The sequence below is a fragment of the Canis lupus genome, chromosome 16 (assembly GCF_011100685.1).
Source record: "Canis lupus familiaris isolate Mischka breed German Shepherd chromosome 16, alternate assembly UU_Cfam_GSD_1.0, whole genome shotgun sequence".
Lineage (NCBI taxonomy): Eukaryota > Metazoa > Chordata > Mammalia > Carnivora > Canidae > Canis > Canis lupus.
Window position 1 is genome coordinate 26368882 of NC_049237.1, and position 26702 is coordinate 26395583.

A 26702-nucleotide genomic window follows, 5' to 3' on the forward strand; every position below is an offset into this window, starting at 1 on the left:
AAATCTTATGATCAGCCAGATTTCAAATTTCATGTTCTGGTGTGGCTTTTTCTTTTAAATTCTGTTTTTGGGATTTTTCCTTTCTTTCATGCTTAAGGGAACATAGTAAAAGGGGGCCTTTTACTATTATCTATTAACTAATTTTCCTATGTTTTCATTCACAATCTTGCACACACATAGGCACAATCTTTTTTTTCCCTCTTTTAGGTAGGGATTACTTAAATTTTATCATAAATTTCAATTGATATAGGAAAATCAGAGAAACTCTAAGTATTTTACTTGTGATAATCAAAGGAGTGAGAAAAGTTTCACTATTTATCAAAGTTAGATAATATGAAATATGACTGCACTGCCAGCAACTTTTTAAAAATAACTTTTCATTCCAAATGTCTTTACCATGGCTTTGCCTATACCTCTAATTTATGTTTTGTTTTTATTTGTTTGTTTACTTCATTCATTATACTACAACCTTTTATGAACTCCCATACAATCACCTTACTCGTATTTGCATTGCTGGGTCATATCCCAAATGTTACACCTCAGCCTAAATATTAATTCACAAATATCGAGTATCCTGAGAATCCTCAGGATTCTCCACTGGAGTGCTTCATTTTTTTTTTCTTTCTTTCTGTTTTTTTTTTTTTTTAAGATTTTATTTATTTATTCATGAACAGAGAGAGAGGCAGAGACATAGGCAGAGGGAGAAGCAGGCTCCACGCAGGGAGCCCGATGTGGGACTCGATCCTGGGACCCCAGGATCACGCCCTGAACTGAAGGCAGATGCTCAACTGCTGAGCCACCCAGGCATCTCATTTCATTTTCTTTAGAACACGTTTCATGATCTCTTTGTATTTGGGAAGTCTCTTATTTTCTTTTTTCCCTCTGTAATGGAAACTCCTGATGTGAACAAAGACCGTTTGTTTCATGCATGTTACTACATTTTCATCTTTTTTTTTTTACATTTTCATCTTCTGTTAATGTATTTGACACATGTATAAACTGAATTAATATTTGTTAACTGGATGAACTGATTTAATGAAGAAGTTAAATAAATGTATTTTATGTTGATTGCATCAGAATATTAAGTATGCTCGGCTATAGAATTTGTACATGTCAAATATTAAACCAGAGAATATTTGTAGTTTGATCATTCTTTACCCTTTTGCATGGTTATTAATCAATTAATCAGTATGGATAGTCTTATCAATGAAATATCAAAATAACATGTTGTAAAATATGCTTAACATAAAAAGTATTAAAATGTAAAATCTTATAAGAGCACAATGTTTTGATTTATTACTTGCTTTTGTTAACTTTTTATATAATGGGTTTCCTTTTAATCTTCCTTATTTTAGTATTCAGATGCAATTACTTTGGAGGGATTTTCAGTTATTATAGCTCAACTACTTGGCCTTAAAATGGGATTAACATATGATGATATTAATACATGTTCATGTCCAAGAGCTACATGCATAATGGATCGTAAAGCAGTGTAAGACTTTTTTTCTTCTTAATTTCACATATATATTTGTGAAGTTTTATTTTACTAGATCTGATGAATTTTTTATTTTGTATCTTCCTTTCTATGTCAAATATTGGGAAGGTATGTTGTGCACAAAGAGAAACCACACTAACAAATTTGTCTAAGAGATATGACTCCAGAAAGGTGATAAATACCATGATTGAGAAATGCTCACTTGAGAAATATTAGAGGAAAATTTTAAAGATTTATGAAGACTATGAAATATTCTATAAACATGATACTACGGTTGTTTTGGTTGTTGTAATATTTCACATTCAAAGCAAACATAACTAAAATTACTCTCAGTGATATAGTACTGGCAGGTTTGGCTAGAATTTTAAAAGAAAGCAAAAAGAGAAAGATTTGAAGAGAAAAAAAAATTCTCCTTATTTATAGATATGATTGACTACCTACATAAATTACCAGAATCAGTATACAATTAGAACAACATTAAAAATTTATTAGAATGGGAGAAACTACATATTATCTATACACTGAAAGAAATAAAGAGAGAGAAAATATGATGATGTTGGTTATAATGAAGACCTAAGAACAAAATCATCGAGTAAATTAGAGAGGATAGAATTTAATGCATAACTAGAGAGGCTTGCTTTAATTGGAGCTAAATACATTCAATTATTGTAATGAGGTGCTAAATACATTCAATTATTGTAATAAGGTGTTAGTAGAGTAAATAGATAAAGATGTAGGTAGTTTGGTTAATGGAGGTGTAAAGATGATGACAATTTTTTCTGATAGGAAGCTCAGAGTAAGAAATATAAGAGCTTGGATAAAAGATGTGAAACACTTGTCTTGGAGCCTAGAAATTTAAATGAGTTAAGAATGTGATAAGATTGTTGGACCTTTTGAAGATGTATTTAATATTAGCAATTACAAATGTAATATGAATTCAAAGAGTATGTTCGCTTATCTTGGTCCATATAATTTCAGCTACCAAAGTACATATGTAAAGAAAGTAAATAGCTGAGGCTTTCCCAAATTAATATCCATGGTATTCAAAAAGAGATAGGGTTTCAGGAAAAACTGTCTTCCCTAAAATCATTATTTCAATTTTTTCTAGCCCATACTTGGAGTTTGGGATAAGAAATTAAAATACTTTGAAACAGCTTCCTTAGCTCAACTTATTTTATAGTTGTCTTTAGACATGGATGATAATCTTCCCCACAAAAAAGTAAATCAATTAATATTTACTTTGAAATGTCTTTAAAAAAAAAAGAAATGTCTTGGTCTATTAAAATTCTATATACTTAGGCTGGCACATTCATTTATTCCTTTTTATGGCCATCTTATTTTAAGCAAAGATTTTAAAAAAATTGCTTGGTACACACTTTAAACAAAAGTTTCAAGTTGTAATTAATATTTTTAATTTTTACTCAAAAAGCATGTGACCCAAGTAGAAAATAACCTGTTTCTATTTTTTTCTTTTTAAATTTTTATTTAAATTCTAGTTAGTTAACATACAGTGCAATGTTGCTTTCAGGATTAGAATTTAGTGATTCATCTAAGTCTCTATTTTTAAACTAATTTTGTATGAAAAATATCAGTGCTCAAAATTTGCAGCTTTCTGCCTAAAAATGGCCTGCAAAAGTGGAGCAGCACTGAAATCCATTGAAACAAAGTAGTTAAATGTAATAGGAAATTGCTTAAATAATATTATTCCTTGTGATATTCTTCTCCTATTTATTCCATTACAAATTGCTATGTCAGTGAACACCAAAGCATTCCTTTTTCTCCTCACTCTCCCAACTCCAAAACCTTAGCAGCTATATATTTATTTCTTTGAACCCTTAGATATGTCTGTTTAGGAGTTATTGTTTAAGACATGATTACTTAGACTGACACTCTGAAATAGAAATAAAATGTGAACTATATATGTAATTTTAAATTTTCTAGTAGCTGTATTAAAGTTTTTTGATCAGATAAAGTTACTTGCAGTGATGTATTTTAATAATATATTTTATTTAACTCAATATATCAAAAATATCATTCCAACATCCAATCAACATAAAAATTGTTAACTGCATATATTACATTCATGTATGTGCATGTGTATTGTTAGATGTGTATGAGTCCAGGATTACACCAATATTATCAGCCTGAGAAACCAGAAGAATAGAGTTGCCTGGAACTGAGACTAGTGGATGGCACAGGCTTGGCTGAGAAGATCAGCAGTCTATATTGTGCATAGTATATTCAAAATGTCTATTGAAGATCCATTAGACATATCTTTTAGATGTCCTATTAGAAATATAGCTGTGAACATGAAAATAAAGACCTTCACAGAACTTATATTTTAGTGCAAAATATAAGTCCTATAAAAATAGATTTAAAAAATACAAATGAGTTTATATTTATATGATGCAAAAGTACCATGTAGAATAATAAATATGACAATGAAAGGAGGGGACACACTTTATCTAATGTCAATCAGGACCTTTTTGGAAGTTTACATTTGAGGGAAGGAAGCTTTGGATATATGAGACAAGAGCATATTAGGTAGACAAAGATGGCAGATAACAGATGATAGATAGGTAGGGATCTAACTGTTACACTTTATTGCTCTCCTGGAATGATAAATTTTCAATGGCATTTTAGAGAAATGAATGTTAAAGATAAACAATGATAAATTAAAATTTTAATCATGCTTGTCTTCATCTCTGCTAAGGTACAAGATTTTCATTTGAGCCATCTTGCAATTCATATCATTATATATGAGGCATTGTTTAGGTGGGGGTTTATTAGCCTGAGGATTTACCTGAGGATTATTATTTCATTGTAGGGGTTCCAGTGGTATAAAATTTTTTAGCAACTGTAGCATGCATGACTATAGATACTTTGTTTCAAAATTTGAGACTAAATGTCTTCAGAACTTTCCAAATTTGCAACCGTTATATCAAAATCAATCAGTATGTGGTAATGGGATTTTGGAACCTAATGAAGAATGTGACTGTGGCAGCCAAGAGGTAAGCAATAAATTTGAGCACAATTTCTTGTGTTTCTAATAAGTGGTTGTTATGTTATATGTGGAATAATATATGCAACTATGTCTTCAATATAGAACTTAGATATGAAAATGTATGTAAATTAGGGTATATGAATCACTTTTCCATCCCTCTTCAACTGAGAAGACAAATGAGTCATGAAACTTAGTTTGCATACACTGTTCTCAAGTATGCCAGCAAAGAGGTTTTGCATATATAGGCTAAGTGGATGACTTTTTGTCCATGACTTACTTCCTAATTCATGTGACTTCAATCTGTTTTCTGTACAAACTTCTGATTTTGGTCCAAATTTTCCCATCTCTGGTTGTAAGAATGGTAAAACTATATAATAGATTTTTCTTAATTCTCAAGCATTCTTGCATTTCCAAGTTTCAGAATGATCAATTTTTTTTGCTCACTTCTAAATATAGATATCCAATCTACCACAATCCCATCAATCAAATATTCTCTGCACACTATTCTCAACAGATAAGACTACATATTTAATCTATTATAATATCATTATTGTGCAATACTTTGCAATTTCCTTCTATTTAAATAAAATTTAATGATTAGTCCTCCATCAGTTACATGAATTTCTTATCCAACTACAAAAAGAGCTGACCACTATTTGTTTACATAACATTAATCCCTACAAGTTACCTTAATCCCCCACTATTCACAAAGGTTTATATATATTTATATATTTGTAAGTTTTCCATTTATCATTTATCTCAGGTTTTCTTTCTTCTTTCTTTCTTTCTTTGTTTCTTTGTTTCTTTGTTTCTTCTTTCTTTCTTTGTTTCTTTTTCTTTCTTTTTCTCTTTCGTTTTTTTTTTGTTTGTTTTTTATTTGTTTGGGTTATTTTTGTTGTTTTGTTTTGTTTTGTTTTTGTTAGAGGGGTAGGAAGGGGCAGAAGGAGAGAGAAAATCTCAAGAAGGTTCCACACTGGGCCCAAAGTGCAGCTCGATCTCACAACTCTGAGATTGTGACCTTAGCTGAAATCAATAGTCAGACATTTAACTAACTGAGCTATCCAGGCACCCAGTTATCTCAGATTTTTTTTTAATGTCATTTTAGTTTTCTAATCAGCAGTACTATGCTCATTTTGTATTCACATCCCCCTAAATACTCCTAAATATGATGCCGATTGCCTCCCCAAAAGTCTGTTTTTAATGAAGGATAGAATAAAGCAATGTAATCTGAAGCTAGGTCTGCACATTTTGAGCTTCTGTAACTACAGGCTCTAAGCAGAATGTCACAGCAGATACTGTCCTATCAGTCTCTTCTCAGCATTGATTGTTCCTAGAAAGAGTACTTGCTTTAAATATCTGAGACTTTTTGTTGGAGTGCTTCCTCTGGTCTTAGTAGCATGCTCAGCCTTTAGCAAGGTGGGCTATAAGCACATGGGGCTAATGATCAGCCCTCATAATTATGAAGGGTAGTTGGTGAATAAATGCCCCATATTTCTTACCCTTTATAAGTAAATTCTCTTAGATATTTAATTCTAATGCTCTACATTAGAATTCTGCAAACTGGCCAGTGGGCCAAATACAGCTGCCACCTAATTTTGTAAATGGAATTTTATTGGAATACAACCATGCCCATATGCATATTGTCTATGGCTGTTTCTGTGCTATAATGGCAGAGCTGAACACTTGCAACAGAAGTCATATGGTGCACTATTTTAGCAAAGTTGCAAATATTTGCTATTTTGTCCTTTACAGAAAATATTTTTATGTCCCCTATTTTATATCATTTCCTAGAGGTATCTGTGGGATTTAGCTTTAGCTTAAAAGAGCAGTAACCAACTCACAAACCTACAATGTACTGGCTTACTTCCCTTCTCTAACATCTGTACTTTCATGCCAGTGTTTGAGTCATAGTTAGAATGGACCTTCAAAGATGTCCTCACTGTAATTCTTGGACTTATGGATATGTTATATTAGTGAAGTACTTTGCAAAAATAACTAAGATTATGGACTTTAAGATGGGGACATTATCCTGGAGTATCTTGGTAGATCCAATCTATAACTTTCTTCTATAGACAAGGGTTGATGGCTGGAAGTGTCATCACAGAGTTGGGCATCCTAGTGTCACTAGGAATCACCGAATAATAGCATAGGCCAAGTGGTAGTGCTTAACAATAATAGCCAAAATGGATAAAATTAGCATAAAAGGAAGAGAGGCATAGATGGTACCTACTGGTTTTGACCTGCATGCATTTATACTATAGTTAAGAAAGATCTAGATAGTCAATTACCATATTTCTTGACATATATAACTAAAAATTAAGAAACAGTGAACAGAGGACTAATGCCAATTGCCACAAATCTCTTGCTATTCTCTTAATACATTTTTAGACCCATGCCAGTCTCAGAGCTTGAGCTCATTGTTCAGATAGAGGACGAAAACATACAATGCTCTAGTAAGGACAGAAAGTAGCAATTTCCTCAATCATTTCCCTCTTCAACAGAATGATCAATAGTCTTTTACTGAAGTAACTGTACACTGGGGAATGGAGAATATGCAGACCACTGTAGGATGATTCAATACAGAATCTTTGCTCATCATACTCACATGAGAGGACCCAAAACATCATCATGAGTAGAGTGAGGATATAGAGAATCCAGATAATACCTGGAGTGCTTAAAAAAGGCCATTTCACAGTAGGTTCAATGGACCCAATGTTTGCACAGATTCTTCATCCAATCATTCTACAACCAAATAGAAATTATTTGAATAAATAGAGAAATGCTTTTATTGACACTAACAAAAATTCAACAGTAACAGTAATTAAAATGAGACATCAATATAGATCTTATGTAATATGACATTAAAATGGTAAGATGATATCATGAATAATATTGTAATACTAAATTTAACGACCAAGATTAAATGGATTAATTCCTTGAAAAAAATAATTTGCAAAAACTAACATGTGTAGACATTTAAAAAGTGAATAGCATTATTAAGAAAAATATACTAAAAAAATCCTGTCTATATTTTCAGAACTTCTCATCAAGGAAAAGTCCATGCCACATAGTTCTGGCATATCGTCAATGATACTGTAATAGCATCGTATAGTGGCAGATGGTAGCTACACTTGTGAAGAGTATAGCTTAAAGTACAGAGAGGTTGAATCACTATGTTGTATACTTGGAAACTAATGTGTATCAACTATACTCAAGAAAAAGAAATTTTGCTGATGATGTTATACATTTTCTAAATTATAAAAAATTTGATATAAAAATGTGATATGTTTTAACTCATTCTTTTTCATCTAGAAATAAAAACTAAGTCTATTCATCCATTTTAATAATTTGGGGAAATTGCCATCACCAGCAAATTAGATGCACAAATGTACACAACAAACACACACACATACTGTGATTAAAATGGAGTAATACTGGCAAAAAAAAAAGAAAAAACAACCCCAAAACAAATAAAAACAAAAAACCAGAAAATTAAAGTGAATATAGTCCATTCCTTAATTGTTCCTTGATTTCCAGTAGACTAGCATCTCGTACATACAGGGTACTCAACAAATACTTGTTGATTCAATAAAAGAATGGATAGTGTAATTATCTTTATAATGTATCATCCATATTAACGGCTAAGGATCAGTATATTTAGAATATTCATTAGTCATAATAGTACTTGGAGAGTTTATTTGAAAGGTTTTTTCTTATATTTTATTTATTTATTCATGAGAGACACACAGAGAGAGGCAAAGACACAGGCAGAGGGAGAAGCAGGCTCCATGCAGGGAGCCTGATGTGGGACTCAATCCCAGGACTAAGGGATCATGCCTTGAGCCAAAGGCAGACACTCAACCACTGAGCCACCCAGGCATCCCGAAAGTTTTTCTTAGAGCTAAGGAAGAATACAAAGAACTTTTTATAAAGAGTTGATTTTGGGGAAATCTTGCCTTAAAAAGCAGACATACTTTGAGCTTGTTTAATTCTATTCACTGTTGTATTGGGCTATTGGCATAAGAAATGAAAACTGATATCTACATTTCTGTATCTATCTCTGTATCAACACTCATATGTTTATAAAGAGATTTAACTATCTAAATACATTAAATTTATATAGATATATAACATTTATTTTCAGTATGGAAATAATGTTATAAGTATTTACCTATAAATTCAGTGCATTCATTATGAGAAAGGAAGATGCAGCCCCTGATGTGCAGGATCTGGCCTAGTAGTATCAGCTGGTCCTTGGTGTCGCTAGAAGCTGGCCTGACATGAATGGGTTGTGGGGTACTCCTGTTGAATATACATAATTTCATAAAAGTTCAACATCTTTGATCATGATGGATGAAAAAAAGCAAAGCCACTCTCTGTGTCTGAATACAAGTATACTTGGAAATTGTTATAGTTACAGAAATGCCCAAACACCCTCCTATCCTTGCTAATATGAATAATTCCTGCTCTTTTTTCCAGTTTCAGCTTTAACATTGGTATAGTCCTTCCTCTCCTAGATAAGCCTTACTAAAATACCCAATCAGAGATGTATCCTTTTGTTTCTGATATCATCTAATCTGACAAAGTTCAGATTCCTTATACACCCCAAATTACCTAACACAGCCCAAATTCTGTAATTTTAACCTATCAGTCAGGAGTATCACAGTTTCCCATGGTGGTGTTCTCCTTTGTTGACACTAGTAATAAATCCAACTTCTTGAATTACAGTTGAACTATGGTGGTCTTTGGAAGAATGGCACGGATATCTATATCTTTGTAAATATCACTCATTTTATACAAATGGAATTCTGTTTTATGCACCCACCTACATATGTAGAGGAGTGTACATTTGTTCTTGTATACACAAATATAATGACAAGTAGTAAATGTTTGACCAAATATCCCACAAAATATAGAGGGACACATTTCAGTAAAAAAATCAAATATTTAAAATAGCAATAAAATATCATAATAAAGTATTGATAATATTCTTTGCATAATGGACGTCTTAGTAAAAAGACATGAAACCAATAGTCATAAAAAACAACAATACAAATTTCACAAATGACAGGCACCATTAACAAGACAACAGACTGCAAAGAAATGTTATAAACACATAGAAGGGAGAAAGGATAACTGGATATTATGTAAAAGGTTTTCCCACTATTTAGTGGGGAAAAGAGAATCAGAATGCTCAAAGCGGTCAAAAGAAATGATTATTTTAATTCATAATGTTGCACAAAATAAAAACTCATGACCACATTCACTAGTAAGCAGAGAAATTATACAAAAAAAAATAAGACACCATATCCCCATAAGCTCATTGTAAGTTAAACTGATTTGGTCATAATTAGTATTGATAAACATGATTGGAAAAAACATCTTTGTTCTGTCGATGGAAGAATACACACACACACACACACACACACACACACACACACACACTCAAATAATGATATTGCATTTACCCTTGGAGAATCTGGGAAGTATGGCAACAACTTCAACTTTTACTCTATATTTTCTATATTATTTCTGGGATGGGAATATTTATAAATACATATCTACTCACATAAAAACATGGAAAAGCAGAAACAAATGGAAAATTAAAAATTAAGAAGAATCTTACCTTTATGTCATAGGACAAGATCTTTGAAACTAGTTTTTGAGTAAATAGAAAATGTTTGATTTTTTTAAGTGTTAAGGATATAAAAAATTAAAGACATAAAACAATTTATTTACATGGAAATAATATTTAGTGTATTATTTAAACTAGTACCTACTTTGAATAACAGTTGAATGTCATTTACGTTTTAAAAATACATATATATATTAACATATCCTTTTTTGTTAATTTCATTACAGTAAAATATGGCACATGAGTATTAAATGTGCTTTTGTTGTGATTACTGCCTAACTCTAACTTTATTCACAAAATGAAACCTGAGTAAACAAATCATTAAAAGACAATTGGGGAGCAGCCCCGTGTGGCTCAGCGGTTTAGCGCTGCCTTTGGCCCAGGGTGTGATCCTGGAGACCCGGGATTGAGTCTCATGTCGGTCTCTCTGCGTGGAGCCTGTTTCTCTCTCTGCCTCTGTCTCTGCCTCTGTCTCTCTCTCTGTGTCTCTCATGAATAAATAAATGGAATCTTAAAAAAGAAAAAAAAAGACAAGACAATTGGGGAAGGTTTTCTCTTGGAAACTCACACTTTTTTTCTTCAAAAATATATTTCTGTGTTGGTAATTTATGAATTAATTGCCAATGACTTTAAGTAATAAATGTTACTAATCAATTGCTATTTTAGATGTTATTTAGTTCTTATGATTATATATTCTTTTGGGGATTGAAGAAATAATAAAATAAAACTTCATTGAATACATTGTATAATTAAATAGTTGAAATCAAAAGTGTCTTAAATAGAAGCTAAGACTACTAAATAAGAGCTGTTAAGTAGTTTAACTACAATAATATTTCTTATGAAATTTTAGGAATGTCAATTTAAGAAATGCTGTGATTTTAACACATGTAAACTGAAAGGCTCAGCAAAATGTGGTTCTGGACCATGCTGCACATCAAACTGTGAGGTAAGTTTCCAACATTTATAAAAAGGAAATTAAACTGTGATCATAGAAGTCTATATTAACTAAATTAATATGGGGTTGATAAAGAGACTATAGAAGTAATTCAGAGTAACAAAATGGAGATTCCATAAACAACCACAAGTAAGAAGGAAAACTACTATGAAGTAAAGTTTATCATCTCTTAAATTATCAGGTAAAGAAAGAATAAACATATATGTTATGATATCAAGATATTACCAATTCTTAAGGAAATTGTGAAGTCAAATAAATGGTAATGACCATTGAAAAATTGTAAGACAAATGGACAAATTGTGTAGCAGACAAAATGTGTGTAGCATACAGAATATGCAAAAAAACTCAGACATTTTAAGTAAAAGGCAAATCACACACACAGGCAAAAGGAATGTTCAGGCAGTTTACAACAATGAGAGTAGAACTGTTCAATAATGTATGCTTCATCTGCAGTAATTAAGGTAAATACAAATAAAAGTAATATAGTATCATAAAGTAGTCATCCAAATGGTAATCTTAAAAACAACAATGTCAGAGTAGCCAAAGAAAAGGAATAAGGATCATTTTTTTGGAGAGTGTTTGTGAAATTTTGAATTACTACAATCCCTTTGGTGAGCCATATTTGAATATCTCTGGACAGAGTATAAATGGCCAGTTTCCTTTTTATGTACATACTCTAGAAATATGCACACGTATGGAAAGGTCAAAAAAGAATATTAATTACAGAACTGCTCTAGAAATATGCACATATATGGAAAGCTTAAAAAAGAATATTAATTACAGAACTGCTTGCAGTAGCAAATCATAAATAATATTTGTTAGTACTGGATTAGTTACATTTCAGTATAATATGTTATACAAGAATTAATAACTGTAGGCTAAATATGGGTGCACTAATACATTATCTTTTAGGACATATGTTTGGATGGGATATCAAGTTCAATAATGCAAATGTTTTATAATTCCAATTCTAATACATGTAATATTCTAATACACATAATACATGTAAATATTCCATATGTTCTTTGTGCCCAATTTTTCAATTAAGGTTTAAGTTACTATACTATAATTTTATTATGATAAAACTATTTTAGTGAATACTTTTGAGTATTATAACAAACATTCAGTCTTATAACTTGGACCACAATCAAAGGATAGGTGATTTTATCACCACTCCCCGAAATTCACCCTGTGTCCCCTTGTATTCAATTCATACCCATACCCACAAACCCTGGTAACTACAGATCTGTCTTCTGCATCTGTAATTTTCCTTTTGCAGGAATATAAATTGTATCATGTATAAACATTATAATTAGGTTAGCATAATCGATTTGAGATTCATGTTCTGGTTCTTGTTAGTAGCTCATTCCTTTTTTGTTTGTTTTGTTTAGTTTGTGTTTTCAAAATAGGTATTCATTATTAAAAATTATATAAGCTGGCTTTTTATTACTCACAAATTATGAAAATTCTTAAACAATTTGTCTCAACCCTCCAAAAATGTATTCTCCCCCTATACAGTGTTCAGTGGCAGTACATTTTGATGGTATAGTAACTAACTCAGAAACATTCCATATAACTTGGGTAGAATGTACAAAGATAAGGCAGAAGGCAGGATCCTACAGTAATTTAAAAAAAATCAAGTTTAAGTGTTACTGAAGTTATATAGACAGTGAGGATTACAGAATAAATAGCAACTTTTTCCTACCATGTCGCCAAAGGCAAGGGAAAGAAAGAAAAGTAAAATGCACTATTGGGACTTCATCAGAATAAAAAGCTTCTGCACAGGAAAGGAAATAACAAAGCTAAAAAGCACCCTGCAGAATGGGAGAAGATATTTGCAAATGACATATCTGATAAGGGTAGTATCCAAAATCTGTAACAAACTTATCAAACTCAACACCCAAAAACCAAATTATCCAGTTTAACTCAGTTTAGTATTAACAAGAATTCTCTCAGGGAATGATAATTATTTTAAGTTTACAAATGAAGCAACTGCAAATGAGAGAGATCTGTATCTCACCCACACAATAAACTAGTGAAAATCTGAGCAAGAAATTGAAACCAGGTAGTTTGGCTCCTGGTCACTTCAAGGACCAAAAAAGGAGAGGCATTGGTCCTCCAATTTTGAGGAACAAGTATGAGTTACCTGTTTAGGCTCCCTCCAAATGCATGTTGAGTCAGAAAGAATGCAGAACATAGAATGCAGAACACAGAATGGTTGTAAACCTTCTGTCAGAAGGGATCCTATTACAGCTGAGACAGTTATTTTCCTTTGGGCTTCATAATGAATACCTGACATTTCCTTGATAACTCACAACCTTGGGAATTCTGTGATTCCCCCAAATATCAATAATTAGGCATAGTTTATTTGATAAATCTGTTCACTCAGTAAGTAAGAATAAATCTGTTCATTTGCAAGAACATGAAATTCTTTTTCTTTTTCTTCCTAGATATCAGTAGCAGGCACTCCGTGTAGAAAGATTATTGATCAAGAATGTGATTTTACAGAATATTGCAATGGAACATCTAGTAATTGTGTTCCTGACACTTATGCATCAAATGGCATGTTGTGCAGGTTGGGAACTGCGTATTGTTATAATGGACGATGCCAAACTACTGATAACCAGTGTGCCCAGATATTTGGAGAAGGTATTACTCTTTCTTATATATTTCTTTTACCTCTATATGATAAAATATATATCACACAACTCTCAAAATAGAAGCACCTGAATCACAAGCTCAATAAAGATTAAATTTGAATTAGAGAAGAAGTTTTTGTAGAAGTGTTTAAAATTCTCCAGGATAATACTGTATATTCCTCTTCTCATGAGTTGATTTTTGCTTTTTGTACTTGGCAACCTGGGCAAAAATCCATGTTTACTTCCCATAATTTACATAGAGATTGGAAGGCAAGTCAATAGATTGTAGAATCTTACTTAAATTTCTTTTACTTTACATCTTCATTATCTAATTTTAATGGCATAAAGCAGAGTGAATTTTTTTTTGGTAATCAGAGTGAATTTTATTCAAGTATGATCATATTTCTTTACTGAGGAACTGCTAGGATAACAGTAGTCATAGGCCACTGATCAAAATTCATTCCTTTTTTTTTAAAGATTGTATTTATTTATTCATGAGAGATACATGGAGAGAGGCAGAGATATATGCTGAGGGAGAAGCAGGTTCCCTCTTGGGGGGTGGGGTGGTGGTGGTGATGTGGGACTCCATCCCAGAACCCTGGGATCACAACCTGAGCCAAAGGCAGAGATGCTCAACCACTGAGCCACCCAGCTGCCCCCCCCCCCAATTCTTTCTTATATTTTCTTATATTTCCTTTTTTTTTTCCGAGTAATTCAAATAAGAATTGTGCATATAAGCTTGTTAGGCAGTAACTACTCATAGTACCCCAATATAATTTCTTATAGGGATTAAATTGAATTTGAATGGATAAAAATTACTCATTGAAATGTATTCAGATCAATCATTTAGTAATTGAGCAAAAGTAGTATAAGCAGCACTTTTCAGTTATTTGTCCAGCAGTAATAAGGTCTATAATTTGTACCAAATGACATGATATGCAATTTATATTGTCTTCCTAATTATTTGAAACTTGTCTTTAGTAAGAAGTTTCAAATTAAGTGACTTAACCAACATTTAACCAGTGCTGCAGAGCTATAATCCCCTAAACCACAGGTCAGTGGTGTTTTCTCTAGGCTGTATTTTCATGATTCCGCTTTTTATTTGGTTTCTTTGTTTTTATTTTTCTTTTTCAATGATTACTTGCATTTAAAAATATTATTTGTCAGTGTCACAGTAACTTTAGATCAAGGTTTAATATATCATTTTAAAATTAAATAATACTCCCTATAAAATCCATTAAGGACTGTCCAGAACATACTCTTCTTTATCAATAAATAAATCCTTTATCCAGAATTGAGCTACTTGTCATTTGACAATCTTTTTGAGCTCTAATTAAAGCAAGGATTCTTAGGTAAGACTTAATTAACCATTAATGCATATGTAATTCCTCTTCTCATATATGCCCTAGTATCCCACAAAACTTACCCATCTGGGTCAAAAAATTGATCTCTCGATGTAGTTCATTCATTCATCCTTCCTTTCTTCATTCATTTGGCTACTATCTGGAGGAGGCACTTTTTTTTCTTGTTCTTATGCTAACAAAAGCTATACTGCAAAATGTTGTACTTAAGGCAAAGCATGCACACAGAGCTGAATAATATTCAATAAGATGAAAATTGTCATGTGGCTATTGTATTCATGGAGCTTATGATCAGGAAACAAATACAGTAAACACATAAAGACAAAAGCAATATGAATCCTTTAATTGTGCTAAGTGCAGTTAAAGGAAAGAAAATAGAATGCTGGGGGAAAATGAGGTGAAATAGACAAGAGAAATACTGCGTGCTGTCATCATATCATCTCCAGCTGTCAGCTCACTCCAGAATTTGTCTCAACACAGGCACCAAAACACACCCATCCCAGGACAGCACAAATGCAGTAATTAATTGAGATGGGGTATAAAGTCCTGATCATTATGGTCTAATCCAGCCACAAATTAGGCACAATTTGTACTCTAGCAGACTATTTAGTTTCACAGCTACCCATAGGGTCTTTATTGGGCCTACATTTCTGTTTGACTTCTTTGCTCCACCCTGCATTCTCCCCCTCACTTCCAGATGTTCTAATCACTAATAAATAGCTTTCACATTATACCTCATCTAGATTCTGACTTCTAGAAGCCCTAACCATTAGCAGTTGATATTGAGAGTGGTGTGAAAAAATAGCCCATAAGATCACCTTCAAAACTAAGTTACTTACTGAAAGCTGTGAATGAGCATGCCATCACTGGTAAAAGTTGATAATACCCTCACTGAGTGAACTGGGATAGTACAAGATAATCCATTTGCTAGTACAATTGAAATGTATGGGGGAAACGATAACTATAAGGACAGGGGTATTAGATGGATATTACCAAACAACATTGAAAACTACGAAAAGATAACAAAAAGGTGTTCATTTGAGGGGCACCTGGGTGGCTCAGTGGCTGAGTGTCTGCCTTTGGCTCAAGTTGTGATCCCAGCATCCTGGGATACCATCAGGCTCACTGCAGGGAGCCTGCTTCTCCCTCTGCCTATGTCTCTGCCTCCCTCTGTGTGACTCTCATGAATAAATAAATAAAATATTTTTTAAAAAGTGTTCATTTCAAATTAAATTGTATGCTGTATAGGCACCACTGTTAACTTATAAAGGGATTTTCATCTCCTAAAATAGGATATTAGAAAAAGTTAAAAAATTATCAAGTTGGAGGAAACTCAGAGGAGGTTAAATTCTCAATCAAGTCTGTTTTACTGTGATCAAGGTTCTGGTTGGAAAAAGAATGAGAACAACAACTGGTATGGGAACAGTTCAAAATATGAAACAGTTGAAAATCCCCCTGATTTTAGCCTGTATACTTCTCTGAAACTACTGAATTTATAAAATGGCACAGCTCTGATCCATGACCTGACATCACCTGCAAAGTAAAACCAAACTTTATGTGTTTTACATCTCATTGAACTAAAAAAAGTAAAACACTTGGTAGTTCTTTCTGGGTCTGGAGGCAGTATATTCCACATGAGGAAGTACTGCTTCATTTATTAGATGACATTAAATGTTGCTAACGTTAAGTGAAGTGAAAAGTAGAAAAGAGGCTCTGCAATATGTCCAAGTTGCAATGCAAGCAGTTCTGCATTCTGAATTATAAAACACAGGAATCCCAATAATATCAGAAGTTTAGGTTGTGAGAAAAAAAAATGCTATGTAGGGTTTATACTAAACCTTTTTGGGAGAATGACAGGGCTGTTATCTGGGGTTCTAGAGCAAGACTGTGCCACCTACACTGGAGAACTATACCACTTTGACAGAACAACTCTGGTCACATTAGTGACCCCTGTAGAGATGAAGAATCTGATTTTCAGACACCAAATAAACATGTGTTTAGAACTGTACAGTATAAGCTCAGTTATGTCAGATCCACCAAGTTAAATGGTCATATAAATGGAAGGCATTCATTCACCTGGATTCAAACACAAGCAAAAAGACAGGGCAGAAGAAAAATCCATGAGCAGGAAATCCAGAACAGTATACCCTTCTCCACTTTGCATCTCCCTCAGCTCGCACCCATAGATACATAGGATTTCACCATGACCAAGTTACACAAGAAGAAAAAGCCTAGGCTCGTTTTATAGATATGTTGCTTCAGTCACTGGTTATTAGTGAGGGGAAAAAATCCAGTAGCCATACTGCAACCTCATTTTGGAGGATGCCTTGAAAGATAATGACCATCTGGTCATCTGTATTTGTGGAAGGAGAAATGGCCAGAGGTAGATTAAAGATATACTCATGAATGATGACAAAGGGCCTAGTTTGTTGATGGGGAGCCTAGATGTGGAAAAACTAGAAGATTAAAGGCAAGGGTTCTGGGATAGAGAAATGTGGGTAAACACATGGAAATGAAAAATAATGTGAATCTTTGTATTAATCCGCCAAACTAACACCCACCAACAAGCATCCACCATGGAAAAGACTTAGAACAATTAAATGAGAATAATAATTTGGCTAGTTTACATCAGCCAGCATCCATTATTATCCACCCCAATGCCTGTAGAATGGACACATTTCTAGGCTTTCTCTGTTTTTTATTTTATTTTATTAATTTTTTATTACTGTCCCTGAAATAACTAATTCTATCTTGGGTTTAGTTTATCTTTTCCTTGAATACCTTTACCTTCTGGTCAAATGCAGCCAAGATTAACCAAGACAGATTCTGTTTCCCTACTTGTTTGCCTAAGACAATAAGTTTATTAAAGCTATTATCTCCCTTTCAGTCACTGTGAAGAGTTTTTCCAAGTGTTTCATTTTCATGTAACATGAATTACTCTTCTTTATCCAATGATAACAGTTTCCTTCTCATCTACTACTGGCTTCACTGACAATGCCAAATTTTTTAAGACATATTTTACAGGAAAAGTCCACTTTTAGGTACCCTGCAATGTTTAATGAATTGAAAACAACCCTAAAATATCTGAGATTTACATATCCAATACAATTATTCTACTACTCCATATTGCTTTGACTATGATGCACAGACTGCCAGATGAAACTCTACTTAAAACATTGCTTATCCCCCATCAGAAAATAAAGAGAATATAACACTCCTTTTACTCACAAGTCACACAAGATTTTCTGCCCATAACTGTGTTTCAAATCTCTCATTTCAGTAAGAGGATCAAATTACAAAGTCAAGCCTAATATTCATTGGATGAGGCAGTATGCATTCCCACAGGGAGGGGCAGCAAATTTTATTTTTTAAGATTTTATTTATTTATTCATGAGAGACACAGAGAGAGAGAGAGAGAGAGAGAGGCAGAGACACAGGCAGAGGGAGAAGCAGGCTCCATGCAGGGAGCCTGACGTGGGACTCCATCCCGGGTCTCCAGGATCACGCCCTGGACCGAAGGCAACGCTAAACCGCTAAGCCTCCCGGGATGGGGAGGGGCAGCAAATTATTTTTAACAGCAATTTAATTTTACTGCAATAGATACAAGTCTTTTCTGTTTTCTGTCGGATCATTGTTTCTTTCTACTTGCATTGACAGTATACACTCAGAAAAAAAAAAACATGACTTTTTTCATGATATTTTGTTTATACAATAAGAGTTTCATTGTTGTTTTTTTATGAACAAAAATTTTAATTTGAATTAAGAATAGTAATTTAACAGACATCTTTGCATTTTTAGGTGCTCAAGGTGCTCCATTTGCCTGTTTCAAAGAAATCAATTCTCTGCATGATAAATTTGGAAACTGTGGTTTTAAAAATTCACAGCCATTACCTTGTGACCAGAAGTATGTATATAGAAAATAATTGTTTTATTGAGTCATAAGTGTAGATTGCTTGCCAAGAGACACTAAAGAGTAATGGACAGTAAATTGTATATCAGGAGAATATCTTAAATTAACATTATATATATTGTTCTTCAATTAATTCAATTTCCTTTTTCCCTGATATGTTCTAATAATGAGAAGAGACAAAAAAAAAAAAAAAAAAAAAAGCTGATGCTTATTACCAGAGGTAGGCAGGTAGGCAGTGGGCAAAAACTGCCAAAAATCAAAAACTTGTGCACTATATTGATAAAGCTGAGTATTTTTTATTAAGTTGATAAATGATAATGATCCTAAAACTAGTGCTTTGATTTTTAAGACATGAAATTATTGAGAGGAATAAAGTTTCCTTTTTGTTTCTGTTGTTTGTTTCCAAAATACTAATATGTAAAACATAGAAGTACCTATTGATGACTAAAATGGAAGTAATGGAATATTTTTAAGGGATTTATGAAATCCAATAAAGGAGAGCTTAATCCATAACAAATACTTCCTCAATTTCATGGGACTATTGAAAATGAAAGAATAATAATAATAATAATAACAACTGATAAGAGATTGACCAAGATGGCAACATAGGAGACTGGAATTTTACTCCTACTACATACACACTGAATGTTCATGTGCACATGGAGCAATTGCTTCTAAAAGAAATCTAGAAAATACCTGAAACTCTAACACATTGAGCAAATGAGCAAATACTCAACATTGAAACAAGTAGATACACTCTATAAACCCCACCACTGGCACAGCACCATTCAGTTGGAAGGGAAATCCCAACTTCCAGTTTCTTTCTGGAGAGCAAAGGATTTGGACCCTACATTTAGTTTTCCAACATTTAAGACACTTCCCTGAAGACAGGATCACAAAACATTTAATTCTGAAAGCCAATAGGGCTTGTGTCCACTATGGCAAACAAAGGAATGATTGTTAACAGGAATTTAAGCACACACCACAGATATCACTAGAGATGAAGCTGGCAAAATCTCCTATCTCCTGTCCAGTCTTTTCCCTGAAAGGGATCTAGCTGCCTACTTAGAAACTTACCACCTACGGACCAGGCTTCCAATTTAGCACACATCTAAGGACTAGCTATGATCCTTCCCAGACTCAGGAAACTGATGGACGCCTCCTCTGCCAATTCCTTATAGCCCACTCTAAGTCACTCATATCTCCCTGCAAGAAATGTGTACAAAAGTCTGTTCTCCAACTATGGCACTACACCCAAGAGACAAGTCCCTAAATCATCTGGCTCTGAAAGCCAAAAGGAGCTTCTAGTCAAAAGCCCCACAAGGCTGTAGCAAACAAAGGAGTTCTGCTATCCCCCAGGGCTCAGCACAGAGGAAGAAGGCAAAATTGCCTATTTCAAAGTCTTACCGGAAATGGATCTATTTGCATACTGTAAAAGATGTTGACTGAGGATCAGGTTTCTAATTTAGAATACATCATGGGCTTTGATCCTGCCCAGGAACTAGAGAAGCTGGCAGCCTTCTCTCCCAGTGTCCCTGCTAGCCAGTGGCAAGTCTCCAGTATCTCTGGAAGGAGCTTATAAAGCCTGTCTTCCACCACAGATTTTTATATCCTCTGCCCAAAGATCAGGTTCCCAAACCACCTAGTTCTGATAGCCAATAGGACTTCTCTTCAAAGTCTCACAGGACTGTAGCAAAGAAACAGTGCCTAAAAGACAATGGAGTTTCCTCCCTTCTATCCAACCCTGCAGCTATTCAGCTAGGCCCAACACAGAGAAAAAAAGCAAAATATCCATCTCCTATTTTCCCCCCTGAGAAGTCCTTAACTACATACTTTTCTAGCTGCTGCCTTGGACGCTGCTTCCAGTCAGACTACATCTTGGGGCTCAGTGAAGTCTTCCCTTTTATAGCAGTGATGAGTCTTGGCATATCTTAACTATTGGGAGCCACTAAGAGTAAATAAGTTGTCTTGGACAATCAAAAAAGATTAAAAAGTAAACTGGAACTAAGACTAGGCTGAACTAATTAATGAGGTTTATCTTGTAAATGAAACCACTCTCTTAAGATGGGGAGAGGTGGCTGTTTTATGTAATGCACAGAAACCAACACAGAATTTAAGAAAATATGAGGAAACATACAAGTATTTTCCCCAAAAAAATAATAATCTCCAGAAACCGATTTAATGAAATGGAGATAAGTGATATACTTGATAGATAAAAATAACAGTCATAAAGATGTGTACTGTGATCAAAAGAGCAATGCATGAACAAATTGAGAATTTTAACCAAGATATAGAAAATATAAGAAAGTACCAAACAAATCACAAAGCCAAAGAACACAACAACTAAATTAAAAAAGTGAAAGAGTCAATAAATTAGGAGATGGCAATGAAATTTACTTAACTAGAGGAAAGAAAGAAAGAAAGGAAAGAAAAAAAAGATTGAAAAAGAAAGAAAAGAAAGAAAAGAAAGAAAGAAAGAAAGAAAGAAAGAAGAAAGAAAAGAAAGAAAGAAAGAAAGAAAAAGAAAGAAAGAAAGAAAGAGATTAAAGGTGGTTATTTAAGACAAAATTAAAGAAATTAGGAAAAGAAAACATACGAAAGAATAAAATCCACAGGAAATAGCAAATAAATAGTTAAAATCACAATACCCTATAGTGGTAATAGAGGGAGGTAAATCACTCACAACTCTAGTATAAAGATTGGAAGACAAAAGAATTTGAAATGACATAGTTACTAATTTATAAACAACGTAAAAAAAATACACATTGTGACCTAAAAAATATAAATATGCAGGAGGAGTATAAAAATGTAATTTTTGTATGTGTTCAGAGTTTTTAACAGCTAAAATTGATTGTTATAAATATACACTGTTTTACATAAGTCTCATGGTAAACACAAAGCAAAAACTTAAAGTAGATGCACAAAAGATAAAAAATGAACTGTATGGAATCAAAGCATAAAGCTATAGAAAATCAAATCACAGACAAAGACAGCAAGAGAGGAGCAAAGGAACAAAGACATTATAAACCAACCAGAAAACAATTTACAAAATTGCAATAGTAAGTCCGTATCTATCAGAAAATACTTTAAATAATAAATATACTGTATTCTCCAATCAAAATATAGAGTGACTGAGTGGATAATAAAACAAGACCTAATAGGGGTGGCTGGGTAGCTCAGTTGGTTAAGCATCTGCCTTCAGCTTAGGTCATGGTCCCAGGGTCCTAGGATAGAACCTACAGTGGGGTTCCCTACTCAGCAGGGAGTGTGCTTTTCCCTCTACCCCTACCCCTGTTGCTCTCTCTCTCTCTCTCAAATAAATAAAATCTTTAAAAAATAACAAGACCCAGCAATATATTGCCTACAAGAGACTCACTTCGGTTTTACAATGCATAAAGTGAAAGTGAACATTGGAAAAAGGTAATCTATGCAAAATGCAAATAAAAACAAAACAAAAACAAGAGAAAAAAGCACAGATAGCTAAACTTGTATCAGACAAAAAGACTTTAAGCCAAAAACTGTAACAAGAGACAAGTCATTATATAATGATAAAGGGATCAATTCACCAAGACAATGTAACATTAGTAAATATTTATGTACCAAATTTAGAAGCACCAAAGTATATAAAGCAAATATCAAGAAATTGAAGGGAGAAACATACAATACGATAATGGTAGGGAACTTCAATACCCCATTTTAACAATGGATAGATAATCCAGACAGAAAATCAGTATGGAAACATCAATCTTAAACTAAATATTGAACCTGATGGACTTAACAGATATTTATAGAACATTCCATCCAGCAGGAGCGGAGTACATTCTTATTAAGTACACACCCACTTTCTGCAGGAAAGCATATGTTAAGCCACAACAAAAAAAATGTCAATAAATTTAGGAAAATGAAAACAATATCAAACATCTATTCTAAACACAAATGTATGAAACTAGAAATCAATTACAAGAAGAAAATTGGAAAATTAAAATTTGTGGAGAATAGGCAGCATGCTATGGAACAACCAAGGGGTCATAGAAGAAATAAGAAGAGAAGTTGAAAAATACTTTGAAAAAACGAAAATGGATACACAACATACTAGAGTGTTTGATGTAGCAAAGCAGTTATAAAAAGGAAGTTTTTTTGTGATAAATGTCTACATTAAATAGAGAAATATCTGACATAAGAACCTAATCTACTCCTCAAAGGCTAGAAAAAGTAGAATAACCTATACATAACTTGAGTAGAAGAAAGAAAATAGCATAGAATGGAAAGAAATGAGACTAAAAAGTCAATAGAAAATATTGAAAGTTGATGTTTTGAAAATGTAAATAAAACTGACAAACCACTAGCTAGACCTACTAAGAAAAAAGAAGTATGACTCAAATAGCTAAAATTAGAAATGAAGGAGAAGACATTATAACTGACATGACAGGAACAAAAAGGAGAATAACTATAGACAGGTATATGCCCCCAAATTGGGCAAGGTAGAAGAAATGGATAAGCAACCTAGACATGTACAATCTACCAGCTGAATCATGAGCAAATAAAAAACCTTAACAGACTAAAACAAAAGAGATTAAATCATTAATCAAAAATCTCCTCAAAAACAAAATTCTAGACTCCAATGGCTCCATTGGTGAGTTCTCCTGAGCATTGAAAGAATACCAATCCTTGTCAAAATCTTGTAATCAGAAGAGGGGAAAAAAAAAAAAAAAACACTTCTGAAGTCATTTTACAAAGCTAGTATTGCTCTAATAACAAAGCTGGGCAAGGATATTATAAGAAGATATATAATAGGCCAATATCCCTGATGAACATAGATGAAAAAAATCCCCAACAAAATAATGGAAAACTAATTAAAAAGTAAATTAAAAGGGTGGTGCCTCGGTGGATCAGTTGGTTGAGCACCCATTTCTTGATTTCATCCCAGGTAATGATCTCAGGGTTGTGAGTCTTACATTGGGCTCCACACTGAGCATGGAGTCTGCTCAAGATTCTCTCTGTTCTTCTCCCTCTGCCCCTCCCCTCTTGCTCCTTTTCTCTCTAAGAATAAAAATTATAAAATAAAATAATAAAATAAATAAAATAAAATAAAATAAAATACTATATTAAAAGGATCATACATCATGACCAAGTAACATTTATCCCAGTGATGCAGGGATGGTTCACCCTCCACAAATCAATCACTGTGATACATCACATTAACAAAATAAAGTACAAAAATCATATGATTATCTCAATAGGTGCAGAAAAAGGATTTGACAAAATTCAATATCCTTTTACTATATAAACATATTTGTGTAGAAAGATTGTACCTCAACATAATAAAGGTTATATATGACAAGCCCACATCTAAGATCATACTTAATGGTGACAGCTCAAAATTTCTTCTCTGAGACCAAGAACAAGACAAGGATGAATTCTCTCGTTAACTTCTATTCAAAATAATACTACAAGTATTATTAGGCAGGAAGAAATAAAAGGTATCCAAATAAGAAAAAAAGAAGTAAAATTGTCTGTTGTAGATGATACAATCTTACATGTGGGACACACTTACATACGGGAAACCACAAAAATGTTAGAGCTAATAAATTCAGTAAAATTTTAGAATACGATTTCTATATACAAAAATTAGTTGCATTTCTATACACTAATGAATTATTGGAAAGAGAAGTTAATAATCCCATTTATAATAACATCACAAAGAATAAAATACTTAGAAATGAATTTATCCAAAGAAGTTAAAGATTTTATATATATACATATTTATATATATAGTTTATATACATATATATACTAAAAATTATTAAAAATTGATGAAATAAATTGAATAATACAATAAATGTAAAGATATTCTCTGCTGATAGATTGGAAGTATGAATATTATTAAAATACCTGTACTACCCAAAGCTATCTACAGATTCAATGCAATCCCTATCAAAATTTCAATGTCATTTTTTACAGAAATAGAAAAAGTTCTAAAATTATGTGAAACCACAAAAGACTTCCAAGAGCCAGAGCAGTATTGAAAAAGAATGACAAAGTATCACACTTTCTGATTTCAAACTATATCAAAAATCTATAGCAATAAAAAAAAACTATAGTCATCAAAAGAGTATGATATTGGCATAAAAACCAACACATATTAATGGAACAGGGTAGACAGCCTAAAATAAATGCATGTATATCCAATTGATTAATTTTCTTTTTTTAAAAAGATTTTATTTATTTATTCATGAGAGAAACAGAGAAAGAGAGAGGCAGAGAGACAGGCAGAGGGAGAAGTAGGCTCCACGCAGGGAGCCCGACATGGGACTTGATCCCAGGTCTCCAGGATCCTGCCCTGGGCTGAAGGTGGCACTAAACCACTGAGCCACCTGGGCTGCCCCAATTGATTAATTTTAAACAAAAGGACCAAGATTATACAATAGGGAAATTATAGTCTGTTCAGTAAACCACATTGGGAAAATGGGATTGATACAGGGGAAAAAAAAAAAAAAAAACCTAACCTCTATCTCACATCATACACAAAAATCAAGTAAAGTAGAAAAAAGACTTGAATGTAAGATATAAAACTGTAAAACTCCCTAGAGGAAAAAACACTTGATAACTTCTTTGAGGGGTCTTGGCAATGATTTTTTACTGTCACTGAAAGCAAAGGCAGCAAAAGATTACACAAGTAGGAGCACAACACTAAAAAGCTTCACCTTAGCAAATGAAATCATCCACAAAATGAAAATGCAAACTATGAAATGGAAAACATCTTTGCAAACCAAGTATCTGATAAAATAAGCAAGAAATCTTCCAACTCAATAGAAAGAAAAACTATTTTAATGGACAAAGGACACAAAATAGACCTTTTTCCAAGAATAGATATGTGCATGGCCAAGTACATGAGAATGTATTCAGCATCACTAATCATCAAGGAAATGCATATCAAAACTGCAACAAGATATCAAATCACATCTGTTTGGATGGCTATTATAAAAAGGCAATCGATAGCAAATGCTTGCAAAGATGTGGAGAAAAGGGAGCCCTCATATGGTGTTCATGGGGATATAAGCTGGTACAGCCACTAAGAAAAATAGTTTGGAGTTTCCTCAGAAAATTGAAAATAGAACCACCATATGATCTAACAAAGTTGCTTCTAACTATATAGCCAAAAGAAATACAATCAGTATCTTGAAGAGATTTAATTACAGCATTATTCACAATAGCCAAGGTATGGAAAAAATCTATATGTTCAACAATAGATAAATGGATCAGAAAAGTGCTTGCTATGTATACAATGAAACATTGTTCAACTTTAAAAAGAAGGAAATATTGTCATTTGTGACAACATGGATGAACCTGGCCAGCTGTATGCTAAGTGAAATGAGCCAAACAAGGAAAGACAAATACTAAATAGTATCATTTATATGTGGAATTTAAAAAAAAATTAAACTCCTATAAAGAGAGTAGAAAAATAGTTGACAGTGAGAAATAGAGATTGGTTAGTAGGAGGGTACCAGTTTTCAGTTTTAAGATGAATAAAGTCCAAGAGTCTAATATATAATATGGTGACTATAGTTGATAACATTCAATTGTATAATTGAAATTTGCTAAGACAGTAGAACTTATACGTTCTCATATACTCACAGAGAAGGATAAATAAATAAAGTGCTAAATGTGTTAAGTCAGTGGGGGAAATCCTTTCACAGTATATA

At 33.0% G+C, this 26702-nt stretch overlaps 1 protein-coding gene and 1 long non-coding RNA gene across 16 annotated transcripts in view; one reads left to right on the forward strand and one right to left on the reverse strand.

Annotated features, from left to right (window-relative positions):
- Positions 1 to 26702, forward strand: part of ADAM18 (ADAM metallopeptidase domain 18) — a 183654-nt gene that overhangs the window by 62884 nt on the left and 94068 nt on the right. For all 15 annotated transcript variants that reach the window (XR_005371447.1, XR_005371445.1, XR_005371444.1 and 12 more), the window contains 5 exons: positions 1356 to 1492; positions 4323 to 4506; positions 10985 to 11080; positions 13540 to 13738; positions 18888 to 18993. Coding sequence is in view for 11 of the 15 variants with exons in the window: in XM_038559988.1 (XP_038415916.1) it covers positions 1356 to 1492; positions 4323 to 4506; positions 10985 to 11080; positions 13540 to 13738; positions 18888 to 18993 (722 nt within the window). In the remaining 4 variants the exon portion in view is untranslated. The remainder of the gene's footprint in view (positions 1 to 1355; positions 1493 to 4322; positions 4507 to 10984; positions 11081 to 13539; positions 13739 to 18887; positions 18994 to 26702) is intronic.
- Positions 6762 to 13295, reverse strand: LOC102153445. The gene is made up of 3 exons (XR_005371450.1): positions 13236 to 13295; positions 8671 to 8801; positions 6762 to 7241 (listed from the first exon to the last, which is right to left on the reverse strand). It is a non-coding gene; the product is annotated as an uncharacterized LOC102153445 (long non-coding RNA).